A 17,893-nucleotide genomic window follows, 5' to 3' on the forward strand; every position below is an offset into this window, starting at 1 on the left:
TCTTCCTGACTTCAAGTCCGATTCACTGAGCCACTTAAGCTTTCACTGGTGAAAAGTTAACTAGGCCGATTAGTCAAAAGTCAAAAAAGCAATAAGCAAAATTAGAATTCATTTCTCCTTCCACAATACCGTATTTCATTTCTGCAGATGAATTTAAAAAAGGGAATCTGAAAATTGAGTAAGCTGGATAATATCAGAATTGTGTAATTTGGAAATGATGCATGGTCTTCAATGATTCCAAGTTTATTACATCACAAAATTCTGTGTGTCTTTAATACTAATATCTTCCCTGTAATTTCACGTGGCTGAAAATATATGCAAAAGATGTAAAAATTAGTGAATTGGACTAGACAGTCGCCTATTTACTTCAATACTAGTTCATGGTCTAATTCTTATGTGGCCTGGATCATTGGATAAACAAACAATGTATATCTAAGAGGTTTTCCTATAAAATACTAAATAAGCTTAGATGCACAGACTTGGGGCATATCTTGTGACTGATCAAAAACGTTCTTTTGTCAACTATAGTGTATAAGACAGCTGAAGTTACTGGATAAGTGATCTATGGATAATTGCTAATATTTATCTATCACTTTAAAGTCTGTAAAAGGCAGTTTACACATAATAACTTATTTATTCTTCATAACAACTATTTGACAAAGTTGTTGCTTTAATGCCCATTTCATTGAGATGGAACCCTGAAACAGAGTTATGGGACTTGCCTAGGGTCACACAGCTAATAAGTGTCTGAAGTGTCACATTTATATTTTCCTGATAAGTGCTGTTAAAGTGGGTGCTGATATTTCTTTTTACAGGAGAAAATAGTTGGAACTCTTCACTTATGCTTTATTGGATGACATTTCATTCTACATTTAGCCATAGGAACTCTCATTATGAGAGAAGACAGAAAAGGCACTTCCTCCACTCAAATTCAATTTCCATATTCAACTCTCCACTTGCCTAATTACTGCCTGTTCCAGCATGTTTGAAGACTGAATAATTCTTCTTTTTAAATTTTGCAAGAAAATTTCCCCTTGATTCCCCTTGAAGTATGTATGTGGTGAGGGAATTAGGAAAGAACCAAAAGAATTAAGAGTACTGAACTTAAAAGGGCTTTTATTTTAAGATTGGAGAATTCTTATTTTGATTACGCACTAAGTAGGCCCTGCTTCATTTAAATCTGTCTACTACACTATGGGTTCTAATAATCACTGGGGATGGGAAAGAGAATAGAACTCTGGAACTCAATAACTATTTTCAGGCTTTTATTAAATATCAGGCAAAGTAAAAGTATTTCCTGGCTGATTACTTCAATACTTAAAGATCTGGGATCCCATGGATGAAAATATTCTATCCCTGCTAATCATAGTCCTCATCATACAATTTTATGGGGAACTCTGACCAAAAATATTCACCACTTGAGGGCTACAACTGGTTATAAGCCTTTTCAACTTGCAAGAGTCAGTCATTAGCAGGTCATGATTGCTTTTTTTTTTTTTTTTTTTTAAATCTTTTCTACCCTCAGATACCTCATATGACCATGTAATTGTACTATTTCTGGCATGGATCTCTTTTCTAGATACCAATCCAGTCCTGCTACTTTTTCTGTACCTTAGGGACTGTGATGTTAAGGTCCAGGTATGTTTATTCCTCTATCCATAATAGAAAAAATAGTTTGTTGAAATGACTTTTGAAAAATCTTTTCCCACTTTTCTTTGATTTCACTTTCATCTCTGAATGCCGCTGGATGACTTTTGGGGATGACTGCTTAGCTGGATATTTCGTCAAGCTTTCTTCAGACAGGTTTTATTCTCCACTACTTCTCTCTGCTTTATGAGACAACATTGTTCATAATCTTTTATCATCCTTATCTAGAAGAGATGAGTTCTTATTTTAACCAAACGCATTCTTTGGTAGCCATCTATCTCTTTCCATTTGGATAATAAATCAGATGTTTCTTAGCTAAGGTGCCCTCTGGGCTCTTTTGGTTTTCTTGTTGTAGCAATTAATTTGCACTGTCCAAACTTCTGGTTACAATTCTTATTCTGTGTCTGTCATTTCCATTTCTCATTTTTTTATTTTCACTAATTTGTTTAAATAATACAGTATTAAAATTTCCCATAAAAGAAGAGTTAAGTAGCAGAGTGAGTTGTGGTCTAGATTTGGAAGTCAGAAAGGCTGAGTTCAAATCTAACCTCAGATACTTCCTAATGGTGTGGCCTTAGACAAGTACATAAACACTATCTGCCTCAGTCTCCTCATCTATAAAATGAGGATAAAAATAGCACCTATTTCACATATTGTTATGAGAATCAAATGAGATAATTTTAAATCACTTTGCAAACCTTAAAGCGCTATATAAATGCTAGCATTATTTTTAAATCAAAGATCTGCATTTTCAACATTTATTCTCAAGGAATTTATATTTTAAAGGAGGAGACAACAAACAAATAACAGAAGACAAAATATATATATATATATATATATATATATATATGCAGGATAAATTGCAATTAATCTCCTAGGGAAGGCATTGCTCAGAAAAAAATAATTTGAGTTGAATTTTCAGCAGGGATTCAAGAGACCAGAATTCTAGTCCCCGTTTTCTTTCTACCTCACCACGTGACTTGGCAAAATCACTTCACTTCTCAGGGTATTAATTTTCCCATCTATGAAATAAAGATTACCTCTAAAATTGAAGATTTGGGGATAACAAAGTTAGATGTGTCAATAGCATAGTCATTGCCACTGACTTGGCAAATATAAATTTTCTACTGATAGGTACATCACTATTTCAATCTGAGGGACTTAAAATAAAACATAACATCTTGAGTCAAGTTATCAGGCATATAAAATTATCCCCAAAGCCGAATATTTTCACTATTAAGTATAGTCACATTATACATGCTATTCTAATGGCATGTATGTATGTGTGTATATATGTATATATATATATATATATATATATACACACACACACATATATATATATATATATATACATATATATACACACATATATATATATATATACACATATACACCACACATTTACAATAATCAAAACTTTTTTCTCCTGGAACCATCCTCCTAATCACGTTTTGTTGTGAAAACTCAATAATTCAATTACTAATCATTTATTAAATGCCTATTTTATGTCAGGCATTGTGTTAGACATTGGTGATACAAACACAAAAATCAAGCAACAGTTCTTTAAGAATCTTATATTTTATAAGTGGAAGACCATACATATAACATAAGTAGCTATACCACCTTTACAAATCAAATTTAAAAATATTTTTGGCAAGGATATATTCGAATTTAGTAGATATAAAGGTCACTTTATTCTTTGTTGATTATTTAGTTAGTAGATAGAAAGGTCACTTTATTGTTTGCTGAGTGTTTCTACAGACAAAACCATAATTATTGACTCATTTGACAGAGCCAAGGACTTTGGGGATAAGAATTTTTTTTTCTGGACCTTGCCATCTACCCCAAAACTGATCCCATTGGACTTAGAACCTTTTTAGCTTTCCTTCAGATGAACTTTTTTTATTTCTTCCAACAAAAGCATGAGCTCATCAAGAAGACACTTTGTCATTCTTTCTCTCTGTTTATCCAACACTTGGCACAGTGCTTTGCATGTAGTAAACACAATGTTTTTTCTGTATCAGTCATGTTGAAGGAAGCATTAAGCTTTGAACTTTTAAGAAAACTGGTGATTCTAAGAGAGGAAGAAGGAGAACATTCTAAGCAAGGGGAAATAAGATAGCAAGGCATGCATGAAACAGCAAGAAGTCTGGTGGAACCATAGAGAACATAAAGCAGAGTAATATATAAACCTTAAAAAAAAAAAAAAGAAAAGAAAAGAAAAAAGAAAGAAAAGAAAAGTTGGATCCAGGTTGCTGGCTTTAAATGTCAAGCAGAATAAAAATTCCCAAGACTGTGGGATATAATCTTAAGGATCATTAAAGGAGCTCCAATCATTCTTGAGTTCATGCATAAAAATCTATTGTGTAACAAATCCTGTGTACTTTCATTTTCAGTTTTTAGATAACTAAAACAAGGGCAAGCCAAGCCAGCCCAGCTCAGCCCAGCCCAGTCTGGCCTAGGTGGGCTCCTGTCTTCTTGACCCAACTTACTTTCTGAGATGAACCACAACTTTATACTCTCCCTGCACCCCACATCTTCCAAGTTTCATCAGGTGAGGGCTTAGGGGCCTGGATGTGGGGGCAGAAGCTAAGGTCCAGTGCCCCCCATTCCCCAGAGCTCTGACTGCAGCCTGGGGTTTGGGGCTCCCCGGACTCCTGGGTGTTCACCACTGCCTCCTCTACTGGGGCTCCTGGTACTGCTCCTGCTATTCCTCCTCCTGAGCATGATGACCATTCCATGGCCTCTTGAGTACTACTGTTTTGGGAGCTGGGAAACTAAGCTGCAGCCATATCATCCTGCAGGAACTGCTCCAGGAGCCGCCCTCTGCCTCTGGGCTCCAACTTCAGTCCTGTATACTGCCACCTTCGCTGGGGAAGAGCAGTCCACAGCAGAGGGGGCCAGCATGACATCCCTAGTGGTCAGCCAAGCGTAATGGAGCAAGTGCTGAAGCTTATTTTTCTCCTCAAAATACTGAATTTGATGGGTTTCAAGACAGACAAGTACCAAAGTACCACTGTAAATAAATTAGGCTAGATGTTTCGAACTCTTAAATTCTATCAGTAATTCTCTGTTACCTGAGGATAAGGACTGTTTCTTATTCATCTTTGTAACTTTCTCAAATTCCATTAAATTCCACAGAGCAAAAGTTGACAGTAAAACATCCTTCCCCTTATTTTCCCTTTGCCTGATTCCTAATCACCCCCAATAAGCCCAGAATCCATGGGAGAGTCAAGTTGGAACTCTGGGATGGATAATGTTTTCCCTTGCTCTCCTTTCATTCTTTTTCCCCAAAAGGTGCCTAGACAGAACATCTATGGATACTCGTAATACTTAAATAAGCTGAGCGCCAATTCAGAAGTTCTGCAGTTAGAGGGATCAACTGTTCTGTCAATGCATCCTCAAACTCTCTAGGCCTTACCATCTGACCTGCTACTATGTATATTCCAAAATCCCATTGTCTCCCCCATTAGACTGTGAATTACCTGCTAACAGAGATTGTTTCTCCCCTGCCCTTCCTCCCCTTTATTTGTATTCAGTACTTAGCATAGTGCTTGGTACATAGAAGGTACTTAATAACTGCTTACTGACTTGACTTTTCATCTGACCTGAAAAATTAAGGACTCTTGGTCATGGTCCCTCGATCAGTGTCACACACACACACACACACACACACACACCTGTCCCCTAGTTGAATTTTTTGTTTGTGTTATCTCCTCCAATCAAAGATCCTTGAGTGCTGACATTAATTTTTTTTTTCCTTTTTGTATTTCCAGTACTTGATATAGTGTTTGGCATATAGTAAGAACTTAACTTAATATGTTTTTTTCATTCTACATTTTTAATTTGTAGAACAAATACCATAGAACACTCAGTTTTAAAATGAAAAATAATTTCTAAAAATAATTCCATTTTTCATTTTAAGTCATGCTGTTGGTCTAATCAATCATGTGTTAAAATAATAATAAGATGTATTTGCAAATATTGTTATTTTAAAGTTTTCTATTTGGATTGCTCTAGAGGCAGTTCAAATGGAAGAAGATAGCACTTAAAGAAGAACTAACTCTGAGAAATAAAAAGCATAAAAAAATTTTAATGTACATATCTTCTTTTATAAATTACCTTCTCTCCTTTTATAATATAAAACATTGAAAATTCATCCATTCAATATTTCAATAACCTTGTCTGTGAATGAATGTGTGTACAGTTAAACACATATGCATACATACATAATATATAAATATAGACACATAATAACAGATAATAACAGGTAATATTTACACAGCACCTATGTGGTAGGCACAATGAAAAGCACTTTACAATTACTATTTCACTTAATCTTCACAATAATGCTGGGAGGTAGTTGCTATTATTGAGGTAGTTGCTGTTTTATCCATGGAAACTGAGGCAAAGAGGAGTTCAGTGACCTGACCAGGGTCAAATAATAAGGGTTCAGGACTGGACCTGACTCCAGGCCCAGGCTTCTACCCATTATACCAACTATCAGTGAAATTAAGGTAAAAATGTGTGTAATTTTTTTTTTTTTGTAACTGTGAAATAAATATCAGCCAGGATCAGTCAGGAAGTACAAAAGATACTTTTAAATGATTTTTTAGAAATGCACATAGCACTTTGTAAACCTTAGAGTGCTAGATAAATATTAATATATTTTTTGGTTTATTGCTGTTGTAAAAAAAAAAAAAATAGTAAGTCAAAGCTCTGTGTCACTCAAGGAGGCCTTTTGAGGTAAATCAAGCTGCATGTGCTCACAGTGAAGGCATAACGCTTTCACTGTACAGTAATGGAGAAAAGATGCGAAATTCAAAATAGGACTTCTTAAATCCTGCCAAGAGCACACGAATGCATTGGCTTAGCTCTGGCCCCAGAAGCAATGATGCTGAGAGGCATAAAAAAGCAAATGCTAATGACTTAATGCATTATCTCAATCTAGTCTAATTGCAGTTTTCTAAGACATTAAGGCCCCCTCAATCTAAGTTAGCTGAAAAACATCAATCAAGAAGCTAGGAGAACTTCAAATTTCATTTAAAATAATTGTAGATAATATAAAATACTTGGTAGTCTATCTGACAAGACGAACCCAGGAACTATATGAACACAATTAAAAAACACTTTTCACACAAATGAAGTCAAATCTAAATAATTAGAAAAATATTAATTGCTCATGAATAAGCTTAACCAATATAATTAAAAGGACAATTCTACCTAAATTAATCTATTGATTCAGTGCTGTACCAATAAAACTACCGAAAGTTATTTTGTAGAGTTGAAAAAAAGAACAACAAAATGTAATGGGCTGAAGCTCAGGTTGAGACACTGAGGTCCCAAGCACCTGAGGGTAAATAGAAATTGGATGATACTCTATTAATATATAGTTGGAGAAAGAATGGCCCCCGCCCACTCTCTGTGCAAGTCCTGATATGTTGTATAGGAAATGACGTAGAGATGATTTTGGTGGGGAGAGAGGCAAAGAGACTGCTCTCACTTCCTAGCGCCATCACCCTTCACCTTGGCAAAGAATAAAGATCGAGGATTTTCCCTTAACCTGAATTCCTGACTCCGGCTAATTTTAAAATATACGGTCATCACAACAAAATTCATCCAAAGAACAAAAGATCAATGATACCAAAGCAATCAATGAAAAAAAAATGTAAAGGAGAACTTATAAGTATATCAGAACTACCATGTGCTCAGTTTCTTGAGATTGCTTCCTTCTTTAAGTCTATCAAATTTAAGGGTAATGGACTGACACTGCATAGCACCTAAACAAAAGAGACTGAAGAGGGTCTGCTACTCACCATCAGCAGTGTGCAAGAGCTTGTGGCTTTTCAGTGTTCCTTTTGACTTGAATTTCTTACCACACATATCACACAGATGTGTTTTCTCAGTGCTGTGCCTGTTCATATGAGCCTTGAGGTTACTCTTGCTGCGAGTAGCATACTCACATAATGAACATTTGAATGGTTTCACACCTATTCAAAATGAAAGGAAAAAAAAGAATCTCCTTTTAAAATTTTTATTTTGAGAAACTAAGAGCATATGAGAATGAAAGACTGAGGCTATTTTGGAAACACTTGAGAAAGTAACAGAAATCACCCACAACTAATATTAAGTTCCTCCTCTTATGGCATGAAAATGACCTTGGACTTTGGCCACAAACAGATCCTTTCAAGATGGAAAACCTTCATGGAAAATAAATCAGCCAGTCAGCAAGCATTTATTATGTTCCTACTATACATCCATTAGCCAAGAACAAACTAGCTAAGTTTAAAGGAGCTAAGCCTCAGAGACAAACCATAACCAGGTGATGAATTATGCAGGCAACAGTAACTCATTAAACCATTGAGGGAGACACATAAGTAAGGAGTAGAAGAGAGGGGGCTCTCAATGATGAAATCCCAGTTATTTCAGAAGTACTGAAGCAACATTAGTCATGCTGCCCTCAATGGCATCTTATTAAGATTTTTCCTTTCTGAATGTTTTCATTCAACTAACTTAATTAATCCACAGTGTTTGAACAAACAAAGCTAAGACTTGAGAGTCCTTCTTGAAATGGCAGGAATTAGAATGTACAGAGTAACAAGAAAATATGAAAATGAATGACAAAATTTTCACTGACCATGATTTGAGACTTAGTGAGGCTAGATAAAAGAAGGGCTCTCAAAGAAAAAAAAAAATTTGATGACACAATATAAAATTATTCCAATGAATATGAAAACAGGGATGCATAGAAGACACTGTTGAAAGCTCCCTGGCAAGGAAAACAGATTTCAAAAGGGCATACTCCAAAGATTAAAGCAAAAACCAAGGATGAAAACCAAGGCTAAGACTTGGTATCAATCAATCAGTAAGAATTTAGTAGGTACTTTTTATGCTCCAGGTGTTATGAATGATACAATCCAGTCTTATGAGGAGTATATTGTAATGGAAAGAATGGAAGCGAGGAAAGCATGACCTAAAGTTTATAAAAGACAAATAAAGTTCAAATTAAAAAAAAAAATTCTGTGAGGTGTGAATAAAGAAAGCAAGCTTGCAGCTTGGGATCATATAAAACAACAGTAATATATGAAAACAGAGAGTTTAACTACCCAACTTCTATGCTTTTGTTTCCTCTACCAAGGGAGAAGATCCTAGAACAAAAAGGTGGTTAATAAAACCAATGATGAGAAAAGAGAAATTCACAGCAAGTAAAGACATAGTAAGGGCTGCTAGATGTCCTCAAGGATTTCATATCATCCAAAGAAGATGAATCAAATTCCAAGCTACATTAAGAACCTGCAGACTTAATTACTGATCTCCTGCCAGTGATCTCTGTAGAAAAGCAGAGAAGGAGGAAAAATACCAAAAACCAGAGTTGGACAAATGTCCCAGTTTTTAAAAAGGGAAAAGGTATTTGTAAAAGATTCATGCTTTAAGAAAGGCTTGAACAAGTGACTGATCATGAGATGACTTAACTGTACAAAAAAGCAAGTGACCTAGTTGTATAACATTTATATCAATCAGTAGAATTAGAAGTATAAAAATTTGCTTCAGGCATTTCTCATTATGTAATCTGCAAGTTTAAAAAAAAAAAAAAAAAGGACACAGAAGGGGAAATAGAGCCGTTTGCATTAATAATGAGACAAGAAAAACCAGGATGAAAATAACATGGTAAAAGCAAATTCGCTAACAACATTGATGATGTGGGATCTAAGGGAACTTAATTAAATCTTTTTTTATTTTTTTTATTTAATAGCCTTTTATTTACAGGATATATACATGGGTAACTTTACAGCATTAACAATTGCCAAACCTCTTGTTCCAATTTTTCATCTCTTACCCCGCCACGCCCTCCCCTAGATGGCAGGATGACCAGTAGATGTTAAATATATTAAAATATAACTTAGATACACAATAAGTATACATGACCAAAACATTATTTTGCTGTACAAAAAGAATCAGACTCTGAAATATTGTACAATTAGCTTGTGAAGGAAATCAAAAATGCATGTGTGCATAAATATAGGGATTGGGAATTTAATGTAATGGTTTTTAGTCATCTCCCAGAGTTGTTTTTCTGGGCATAGCTAGTTCAGTTCATTACTGCTCCATTAGAAATGATTTGGTTGATCTCGTTGCTGAGGATGGCCTGATCCACCAGAACTGGTCATCATCTAGTATTGTTGTTGAAGTATATAATGATCTCCTGGTCCTGCTCATTTCACTCAGCATCAGTTCGTGTAAGTCTCTCCAGGCCTTTCTGAAATCATCCTGTTGGTCATTTCTTACAGAACAGTAATATTCCATAATTTTCATATACCACAATTTATTCAGCCATTCTCCAACTGATGGACATCCATTCAGTTTCCAGTTTCTAGCCATTACAAAAAGGGCTGCCACAAACATTCGTGCACATACAGGTCCCTTTCCCTTCTTTATAATCTCTTTGGGATATAATCCCAGTAATAACACTGCTGGATCAAAGGGTATGCACAGTTTGATAACTTTTTGAGCATAGGGAACTTAATTAAATCTATGAAGAGAGCCATGACTGATGGAAAATAGAACACAGATTCTCAACCAATTGAATTCATGGTGATTCCTTTTAACATTCTGGTAACTGTATTTCACTATAACTGCTTTCCTTTGTAATCCTCTTTGTAATCTCCCTCCCTTTTCTCTCTCCTCTCTACACACTCTCTCTCTCTCTCTCATACTCACACACATACACACCATATGAATTTTAAAACTGTACACTAATAAAGATGCACAGATTTAACCAGCCTGCCAAAAGAGTCCATGACACCCACAAAAAAAAAAAAAAAAGGATTAAAAACCCGTGAAAGAAAGAGGTAAGAGGAGCTTAAATATCAGCTGTTCTTCTTTGACAAATGCTAAGAAGTGTTGGTAGCACAGTATGTCAAATCAAAAGGGAAGGGAAACAAACAAAAAAAATTGTTCATGGGGTAGCTACACAAGTAGGTACCATAGAAAGTAGCAACAATTTAAAAAAGAGGAAATGTTCAATAATTTAGAGAACAAAATTTAAGAAAAAAGGTGGCAAGAAAACTGGTAGCCTCAGATATCTATGTGAATCTAAGTCATATAGTGGATACAACATTGCAATTGGAGTGTGGAAGACATGGACTCAAAACTGACCTCAGAAAGAAGGAATTTACAGAAGAACTAGAATATATTATGAAATGCAAAATGGATAATTTTGATTATATTAAATTAAAAAGGTTTTGTACAAACAAAACCAAGCAGACAAGATTAGAAGGGAAGCAGAAAGCTCAGGAAAAGTTTTTATATCCAAGGGTTCTGCTAAAGGCCTTATTTCTAAAATATATAGAGAATTGACTCAAATTTACAAAAATACAAACCATAATACAATTGATATATAGTCAAAGGATATAAATAATTTTCAGATGAATAAATTTAAACTATTTCTAATTATATGAAAAAATTCTCTAAATCCATTATTGATCAGAGAAATGAAAATTAAGGCAACTGTGAGGTGCTACTACACACCACTCAGATTAGCTAAAATGATGGAAAAGATAATGATAAATGTTGAGGGATGTGGGAAACTTGGGACACTACTACATTGTTGGTGGAATTATGAACTGAGCCAAGAATTCTGGAAAACAATCTGGAACTATGCCCAAAGGGCTATCAAACTGTGCATACCCTTTGATCAGCAATGTCTTTACTGAGTCTATATTCCAAAAGGATTATAAAAAAAGGGAAAAGAACCTACATGTGCAAAAATGTTTGTAGCAGCCCTTTCTGTAGTGGCAAGGAACTAGGAATTGAATGGATACCCATCAGTTGGGGAATGGCTGAATAAGTTATAATATATAAATATTATAGAATATTATTGTTCTATAAGAAATGATTAGTAAGATGATTTCAGAGAGCTCTGGAGAGACTTACATGAACTGATGCTAAGTGAGGTGAGTAGAACCAAGAAAACATTGTACACAGCAACAAGAAGATTATGCAATGATTAATTCTGATGGCCAAGGCTCTTTTCAGCAATGAGGTGATTTAGGCCAATTCCAACAGACTTATGATGGAGAGAGCCATCTGCATCCAGAGAGAGGATTATGGGGACTGAATGGGGATCACAACATAGTATTTTCACCTTTTTTTGGTTATTTGCTTGCTTGCTTTTTGTTTTCTTTCTTAATTTTTTTTTCCTTTTTGATCTGATTTTTCTTGTGCAGCATGATAAATGTGATAATACATATAGAATTGTTCATGTTTAACATATATTGGATTATTTTCTGTATAGGGGAAAGGGCAAGGTGAAGAGTAGGAAAAAATTTGGAACACAAGGTTTTGCTAGGGTAAAAGTTTAAAACTATCTTTGCATATTTTTTGAAACTAAAAATCTATTATTAAAAAAAAACTCACTTTAGATACTTTGGGTAACGCTAAGAAGGTCATATGTCATAGGCTCTACAGTTGAAGAGATTTTGGTGGTCCAGTCCAATCCCCTCATTTTGACAAGTAAGGAAAACAGGACCCAGAGAAGATAGTTATATATAGCTATGGTCATATGGTTAATTTCAGAGATGAAATTTGTATCCAGGTTCCTTTGATTGGTCTTCCCATGATAACATACTGCCTCTCCAAAACTCAAGATAGATAGATGTTGAAAACTAAGATCAAACCAGAAGCTTTTAGCTATTCAGAATAATGCCTCAACTTCTATTTGTCTTCCTCTTAAATAAAATGGGAGTAAAAACAGTACTTACTTCATAGGGTTGTTGAAATTATTTAGGTAAAACACTGCCAAAAATTAATATATATATGTACATATATATTTATTGTGATGATTATCATGAACATGATTAATATGAGCAATATGCCAAGTGAATTAAAGATACTTGGACAAGGAGGTGAATTTGACCTCACAGGAATCTCTAAGACTTTCTGAAATAAGAACCATGCTTAAAATATGGCTAAAAGGAGGTGGTAGAACTATGTATATAGCAAGAAGATCTACTCAATATGTAAGCCCAGGAACCTAAGAGGAGTCTTTTGATTCATGCAAAAACGGGACAACCACTGAAGAGAGTGTTTATAGAAAGTTTACAATAGGAAGAAATAGAAGCAATAGTGTCATCACAGTATTACTAACTATCAGCAAGACAAAGGGATAAACAGAAGAAGAGTTTGGGAAATATATAATAATTAAGACATTGTGGCAACACGATAATGAAGGGGGACTTTAATTTTTCAGACATCTCCTCCATCAGATAACAGCAGAAAAACTGAAAATGTCTTGGGCTCACAATAATTTAATCTTCAATAAGGTTGGAGAAAATGACAAGATGCTATTCTGGCCTTAATTCTCACCAAATAGGAAAATTAGTTGTTGAAGTAAAAGTAATGAGAACCCCAGAATAAAGTGATCACTACACAGTTGATTTTATATTATAAAAGTAGAAGGAAAGTGGGAACAGTCTAAAATAAACCTGAGATCTAAAAAGAGCTAATTTCAAAAGATTCATAGGATTCCATCACCTAAAATTCTATAGGGCAAAAAGGGATGCTTTCAATAATGAAATTCTGAAGGCCCATTCTCAACAAGGAGGAGAAGATAAATTTCAAGGATACCAATGAATTTATTGATGAATTTGAATTTTTAAAATGGAAAAAAAATTAAGTAATAGAGGATGAATATAAAAAATTTAAATTGATGGAACTTTTTAAGGCCATTCTTATCCAAGTAGTTCATACCATTATCCATTGAGTTGCCTGTGCAATTTCACTTTTTCTAATATCAATGTTGTCTATATTTCACATATCATAACTAACAAAAATGACAACAGTATTAATATGCTAATCTCTTCTACTAATTCTTACCTCAAGATTTAGTGCTCTGTATATATACATGCTTGATAATTTTTATAAATATATATACATATATATATAGAAAAGGAATATATATGTACATATTTTATATATATATATACATATATATATATATATATATATATATATATATATATATATATATATATATATAAAAGGAAAATTTCAAAAAGACATTTAAGAGAACTGGTGTGACATTGTCACACAGATAAGGAGTTTAAAATTTTTGTTTTAAAATTCAGTGTTTTGCTATATCTGCTAGACAAGACTGATATATTTGGTATTCGGATGTCATACATCTGAGAAAGTTAACTCCTCTCACCTGATGCTCCAGAGAAACTTAAAATATCAGTGGTGAAACACTCATTGCATTATTTCTTTGAACAGCCTAATTTGAGTTCACTTTGTGACTAATGAAGTCAAGGTTATATGTGCTATATGTGGGTAAGCCAATTACCTTCATTGTGCTGCATGCCCAAAGATCACCCAAGTCTGACGAACCATTTCACAAATGGATGTCATAAATAACAGAGGCATAGGTGGCAGATTCTGAATGGTTTGATACAAAAACTACCAGGAATCAGTGGAAAAAAAACAAAACAAATCATATGCATTCTCCACAACATTTGAGGAGTATCGTCTTGGTATATAAACTACATCCCAAAATATTTTGCAGAACAAATACTTTTCTAAAAGCTAAGTAATTTGATGATATAATAGTTATTCTCACAAACTGTAAAAGCAAAATTTCCAATTTCTTTCCCTAAACACACATTCTATAAAGAAATGGAGAAGATAATATTAATGGTACTAGAAATACTTTTCCCATTCTACTTTTATGTTATTTGTAAATCCATTGAGAATTCTTATTTGCAACTAATTCATTTGACCAAGGTAAGACATAACCATAATAGAGATCTGGTTTATTAACTTTCTTAGTTTCATTTTGGAAACTCTAAAAGAAGTGCTATTTATGGATTCAAACATTAACTCCAGAAAATGTTGCATGCTAGAATATGTATGGAGACATTCTTTTCTCTTTGCTTGCTGATTTCATTAGGCATCATTAACTCATCAAGGTGGTGTTTGCTCTTCCTAACAAAATGATTAGGTGGTGCTTTTCTTTGTTCTTTAGTGTCTACGGCTATTATTTCTTCACACTCTTTTGCCGTCTCAATATTATCTAATGAAGACAGTTAAATAAAAAAAGCCATAGAATTGAAAAATGTAAACTCAGACATAATCTGCTAATTTGCTGACCATAGCAGATTTAAGGACACATATCTATGAGGCACTGGAGAATTGTAACAGACCTAGATCTCCAGGGACCCGACATTCATTCCTCATCTAATTCAATATCACCCTAATGAAGAACATAAAACTAAAATAGAAAGATCATTATATTTCAAAAGCACATACAATTACCTTCGTGAGCCCAGATATGACGTTGAAGATCTGATCCATTCTTCATAAAATAAAAGTCACAATATGGACACTTTACAGCTCTCTTTCCAATTAGTCCTTTGAGTTGAACCCTTCTGCCAAGAATCTCAGAGATGGTGCTCATGGAGACTTCTAAAAAAAAAAAAAAAAGAAGAAGAAGAAGAACAAACAGATCTAAGCATCAAAGAAATCTATTTTAAAAATGAATTGTAAATAAAAACAGGAGCAACCAGGTTGCTCACTGGATAGAGCACTGGGCCTGAAGTCAAGAAGATCTTATTTCAAATTCAATCTTAGACAGCTGAGTGACCCTGGGGAAATCATTATGTAGTCTCTGTTTTCCTTAATCCACCAGAGAAGGAAAAGCCAAAAAATTTTTCCAAGAGAATCCCATGGGCAGCATGAGTGTTATGGTCTGAGGGGTCACAAAGAGGAAGAATAACAACTGAACAACAACAACAAATAAAACATAACAATGCTTTGATCATTTTTGGTTCAGGTTCTAAATGAGACTTTAGCTATCAAAAGTAATTTCCACTAATTTTATTCTAAGAAATGTTACAATTCAAAAGATCACATGTACATTTACATGGCATTTGGATATTACTTGTACAGGTAAATAGGTTGTTGGATGAGCCTACTTGAGTAGCATGCTCATTTTCTGTCCATTTCTAATTTGAAATTGGTTGATTTAACATTATTATTACTTGCTCTTCAAGTTGTCATTTCTTTGTTTTTCAGTTTTTTTTTTCCCCCATTCACTCACTAGCAGTAACGTAGGCTTCTTGAACAAATATTATAGACAGAGTAGAGAAAAATGACAGGGAGCTAAAATATATAAGCTTGAAAGCCACTTGCCAGATGGCAAATAGATTCCATTTTGTATTTTGGAGAAGAGTACATTAAAATGCTACTGGTATACATGTCAAGTAAAATTTCAAACTTGAAACTAATTATCACATTGAGACTGTTGAGGCACAGAGGAAAGAGTAATGGATTTTAAATTAAAAGAAAAAAGGTTTGAGTTCAGACTCTGATGCTTATGAGCTGCATGACCTTGAGCAGATCCTCTTCAAGGCTGAACAAAGCATGCTTTCTCCACAGTTCATCTTGAATTTACTTCTAGTATCTAAATAAATGTTGTATCCTCTGACCCAGGAAAATGTAATCTCTTTGAGGAGAGACACTATTTGAGGTCTTTTGTTTGCTTTGTTTTGTTATTGTTGTTGTTGCTGTACCTCCAGAAATTAGCCCTGTGCCTTTAGAATGAATGAATAAGGACAATATTAGGACAACATTTTAGTCTCACCTTTCCAGACATACAAGAATAAATAGTACCTCATCAGTACTTATCAGGAAGAGAGCCTTAAGTAGTGATAAGTATTTTAATAAAATGTCTAAAGCAAAGCCTAGCAATGAATCCTCTGACTTCTTACCAAAGACCTAATCATTTATAATAAAGAAAGTAGGTCAAAATTTAAGAAAAGATGCTAAGGTCTGAGAAAATAGAGGTTACTTTAAAAAAAAAAAAAAAAAAAAGTAGAGATTACTCTGAGGCTCCAGATCTCAATGACTACCACATAGTTCTTGCCTTCTAGAAGCGGGCCACTTCCTGGATATTTTGTCAGTCAGGGGTTCTTAATCGTGTGTGTATGAAAAAAAAGCAAAACAATGTCTCTGCCCTCTAGGAGCTTACAATCTAATGAGGGACACAACAAACTATCTATACTCAATCCATATGTATATAGTGCATATGGAAGGTAATCTTAGAGAAAAGGTACTGGTGCCAATGAAGAAGAGAACTAAGGCAGCCAAGATCAAGGATGTTCAATATTTTTTGATTAATCAAGTAACTAGGCCCTTTATTTAAACTCCATTCAAAAATGTTTAATGGAATTCCATATCTTGGGGGGAAACAAAGCCAATCACTAGATGTAGAGAAATTTTTTTTCTCTGTTAATTGTTAAGAATAGAGGCAGAAGTCACATCCCTAGTGGCTCAGTTTCCCCACCTGTACAACAGGAAAAATAAAGAAGAAACTCTTTATATCTCAGTACTACAGTAAAGAAAGAAAAAAAAAAATCTTGGTAAATGAACTATAGAACATTTTTTAAAGGTTAACAAAGAATTTCACAAATATCTCAAATTAGCCTCACAATCATTCTGGAAAGTAGATTATTACTGCCCATCTCCATTTTACAGATGTGAAAAATGAGGCCTAGAGAAGTTAAGTGGCTTGCCCAGGGTCACACAGCTTCTAAATATGTAAATATCTGAGGTAGCATTTGAACTCAGGTCTTTCTGATTACAAAATATAAAGTAATACCTTGTGGAAATAAGGTTACACATAATATGGCAACATATAAAATAATCACTGCAATGTGTTACTGTTATCCAAAAATGTATCCCTTAAAACACATATACAAATAAATGTATATGACAAAATAACAAAAGCAAAAAAAAAAATTGAATATATATATATATATATATATATATATATTCATTCTACTTTCACTGTATTCTATTTTCATTTTCTTCTCCCTTCCCCCAGCCCCCAAAATATCCACATACAAATCTTCACTTTTGAAGCTGCCTCCACAGCCCCTTATCTATCTAACTTTCCCTTCTATATTTGAACCCAATATTTTCACTGCCATCAAAAAGACTTCTCCTGGGCCAGCTCTGTATCCCCATCAAGTCCGACAGTGCCTGGGACATAGTAAGAACTCAAATACTTCTTCACTGATTGACTGGCTTGGTTATCTTTAAAGTACTTTCTAGCTAACACAAGTTTTGGTCCTAAGAATGGCTATTCCACAGAATGCCCCAGGGCAAGCTGTAGGCACTGGTAAGGAGATTCAAAAGTTACAAAGACATGAAAATGTGCATTTAGACAGTGTAAGAGGTTTTTCAAAGT

General features: G+C 34.3%; 1 protein-coding gene across 3 annotated transcripts in view; it reads right to left on the reverse strand.

Annotated features, from left to right (window-relative positions):
- ZFAT (zinc finger and AT-hook domain containing) overlaps positions 1-17,893 on the reverse strand; it is a 280,081-nt gene that overhangs the window by 115,073 nt on the left and 147,115 nt on the right. For all 3 annotated transcript variants that reach the window (XM_031947230.1, XM_031947231.1, XM_031947232.1), the window contains 2 exons: positions 14,959-15,108; positions 7,467-7,640 (listed from right to left, as the gene is read on the reverse strand). In XM_031947230.1, coding sequence (XP_031803090.1) covers positions 7,467-7,640; positions 14,959-15,108 — 324 coding nt within the window. The remainder of the gene's footprint in view (positions 1-7,466; positions 7,641-14,958; positions 15,109-17,893) is intronic.

The sequence above is a fragment of the Sarcophilus harrisii genome, chromosome 1, assembly GCF_902635505.1.
Source record: "Sarcophilus harrisii chromosome 1, mSarHar1.11, whole genome shotgun sequence".
NCBI classification, from domain to species: domain Eukaryota; kingdom Metazoa; phylum Chordata; class Mammalia; order Dasyuromorphia; family Dasyuridae; genus Sarcophilus; species Sarcophilus harrisii.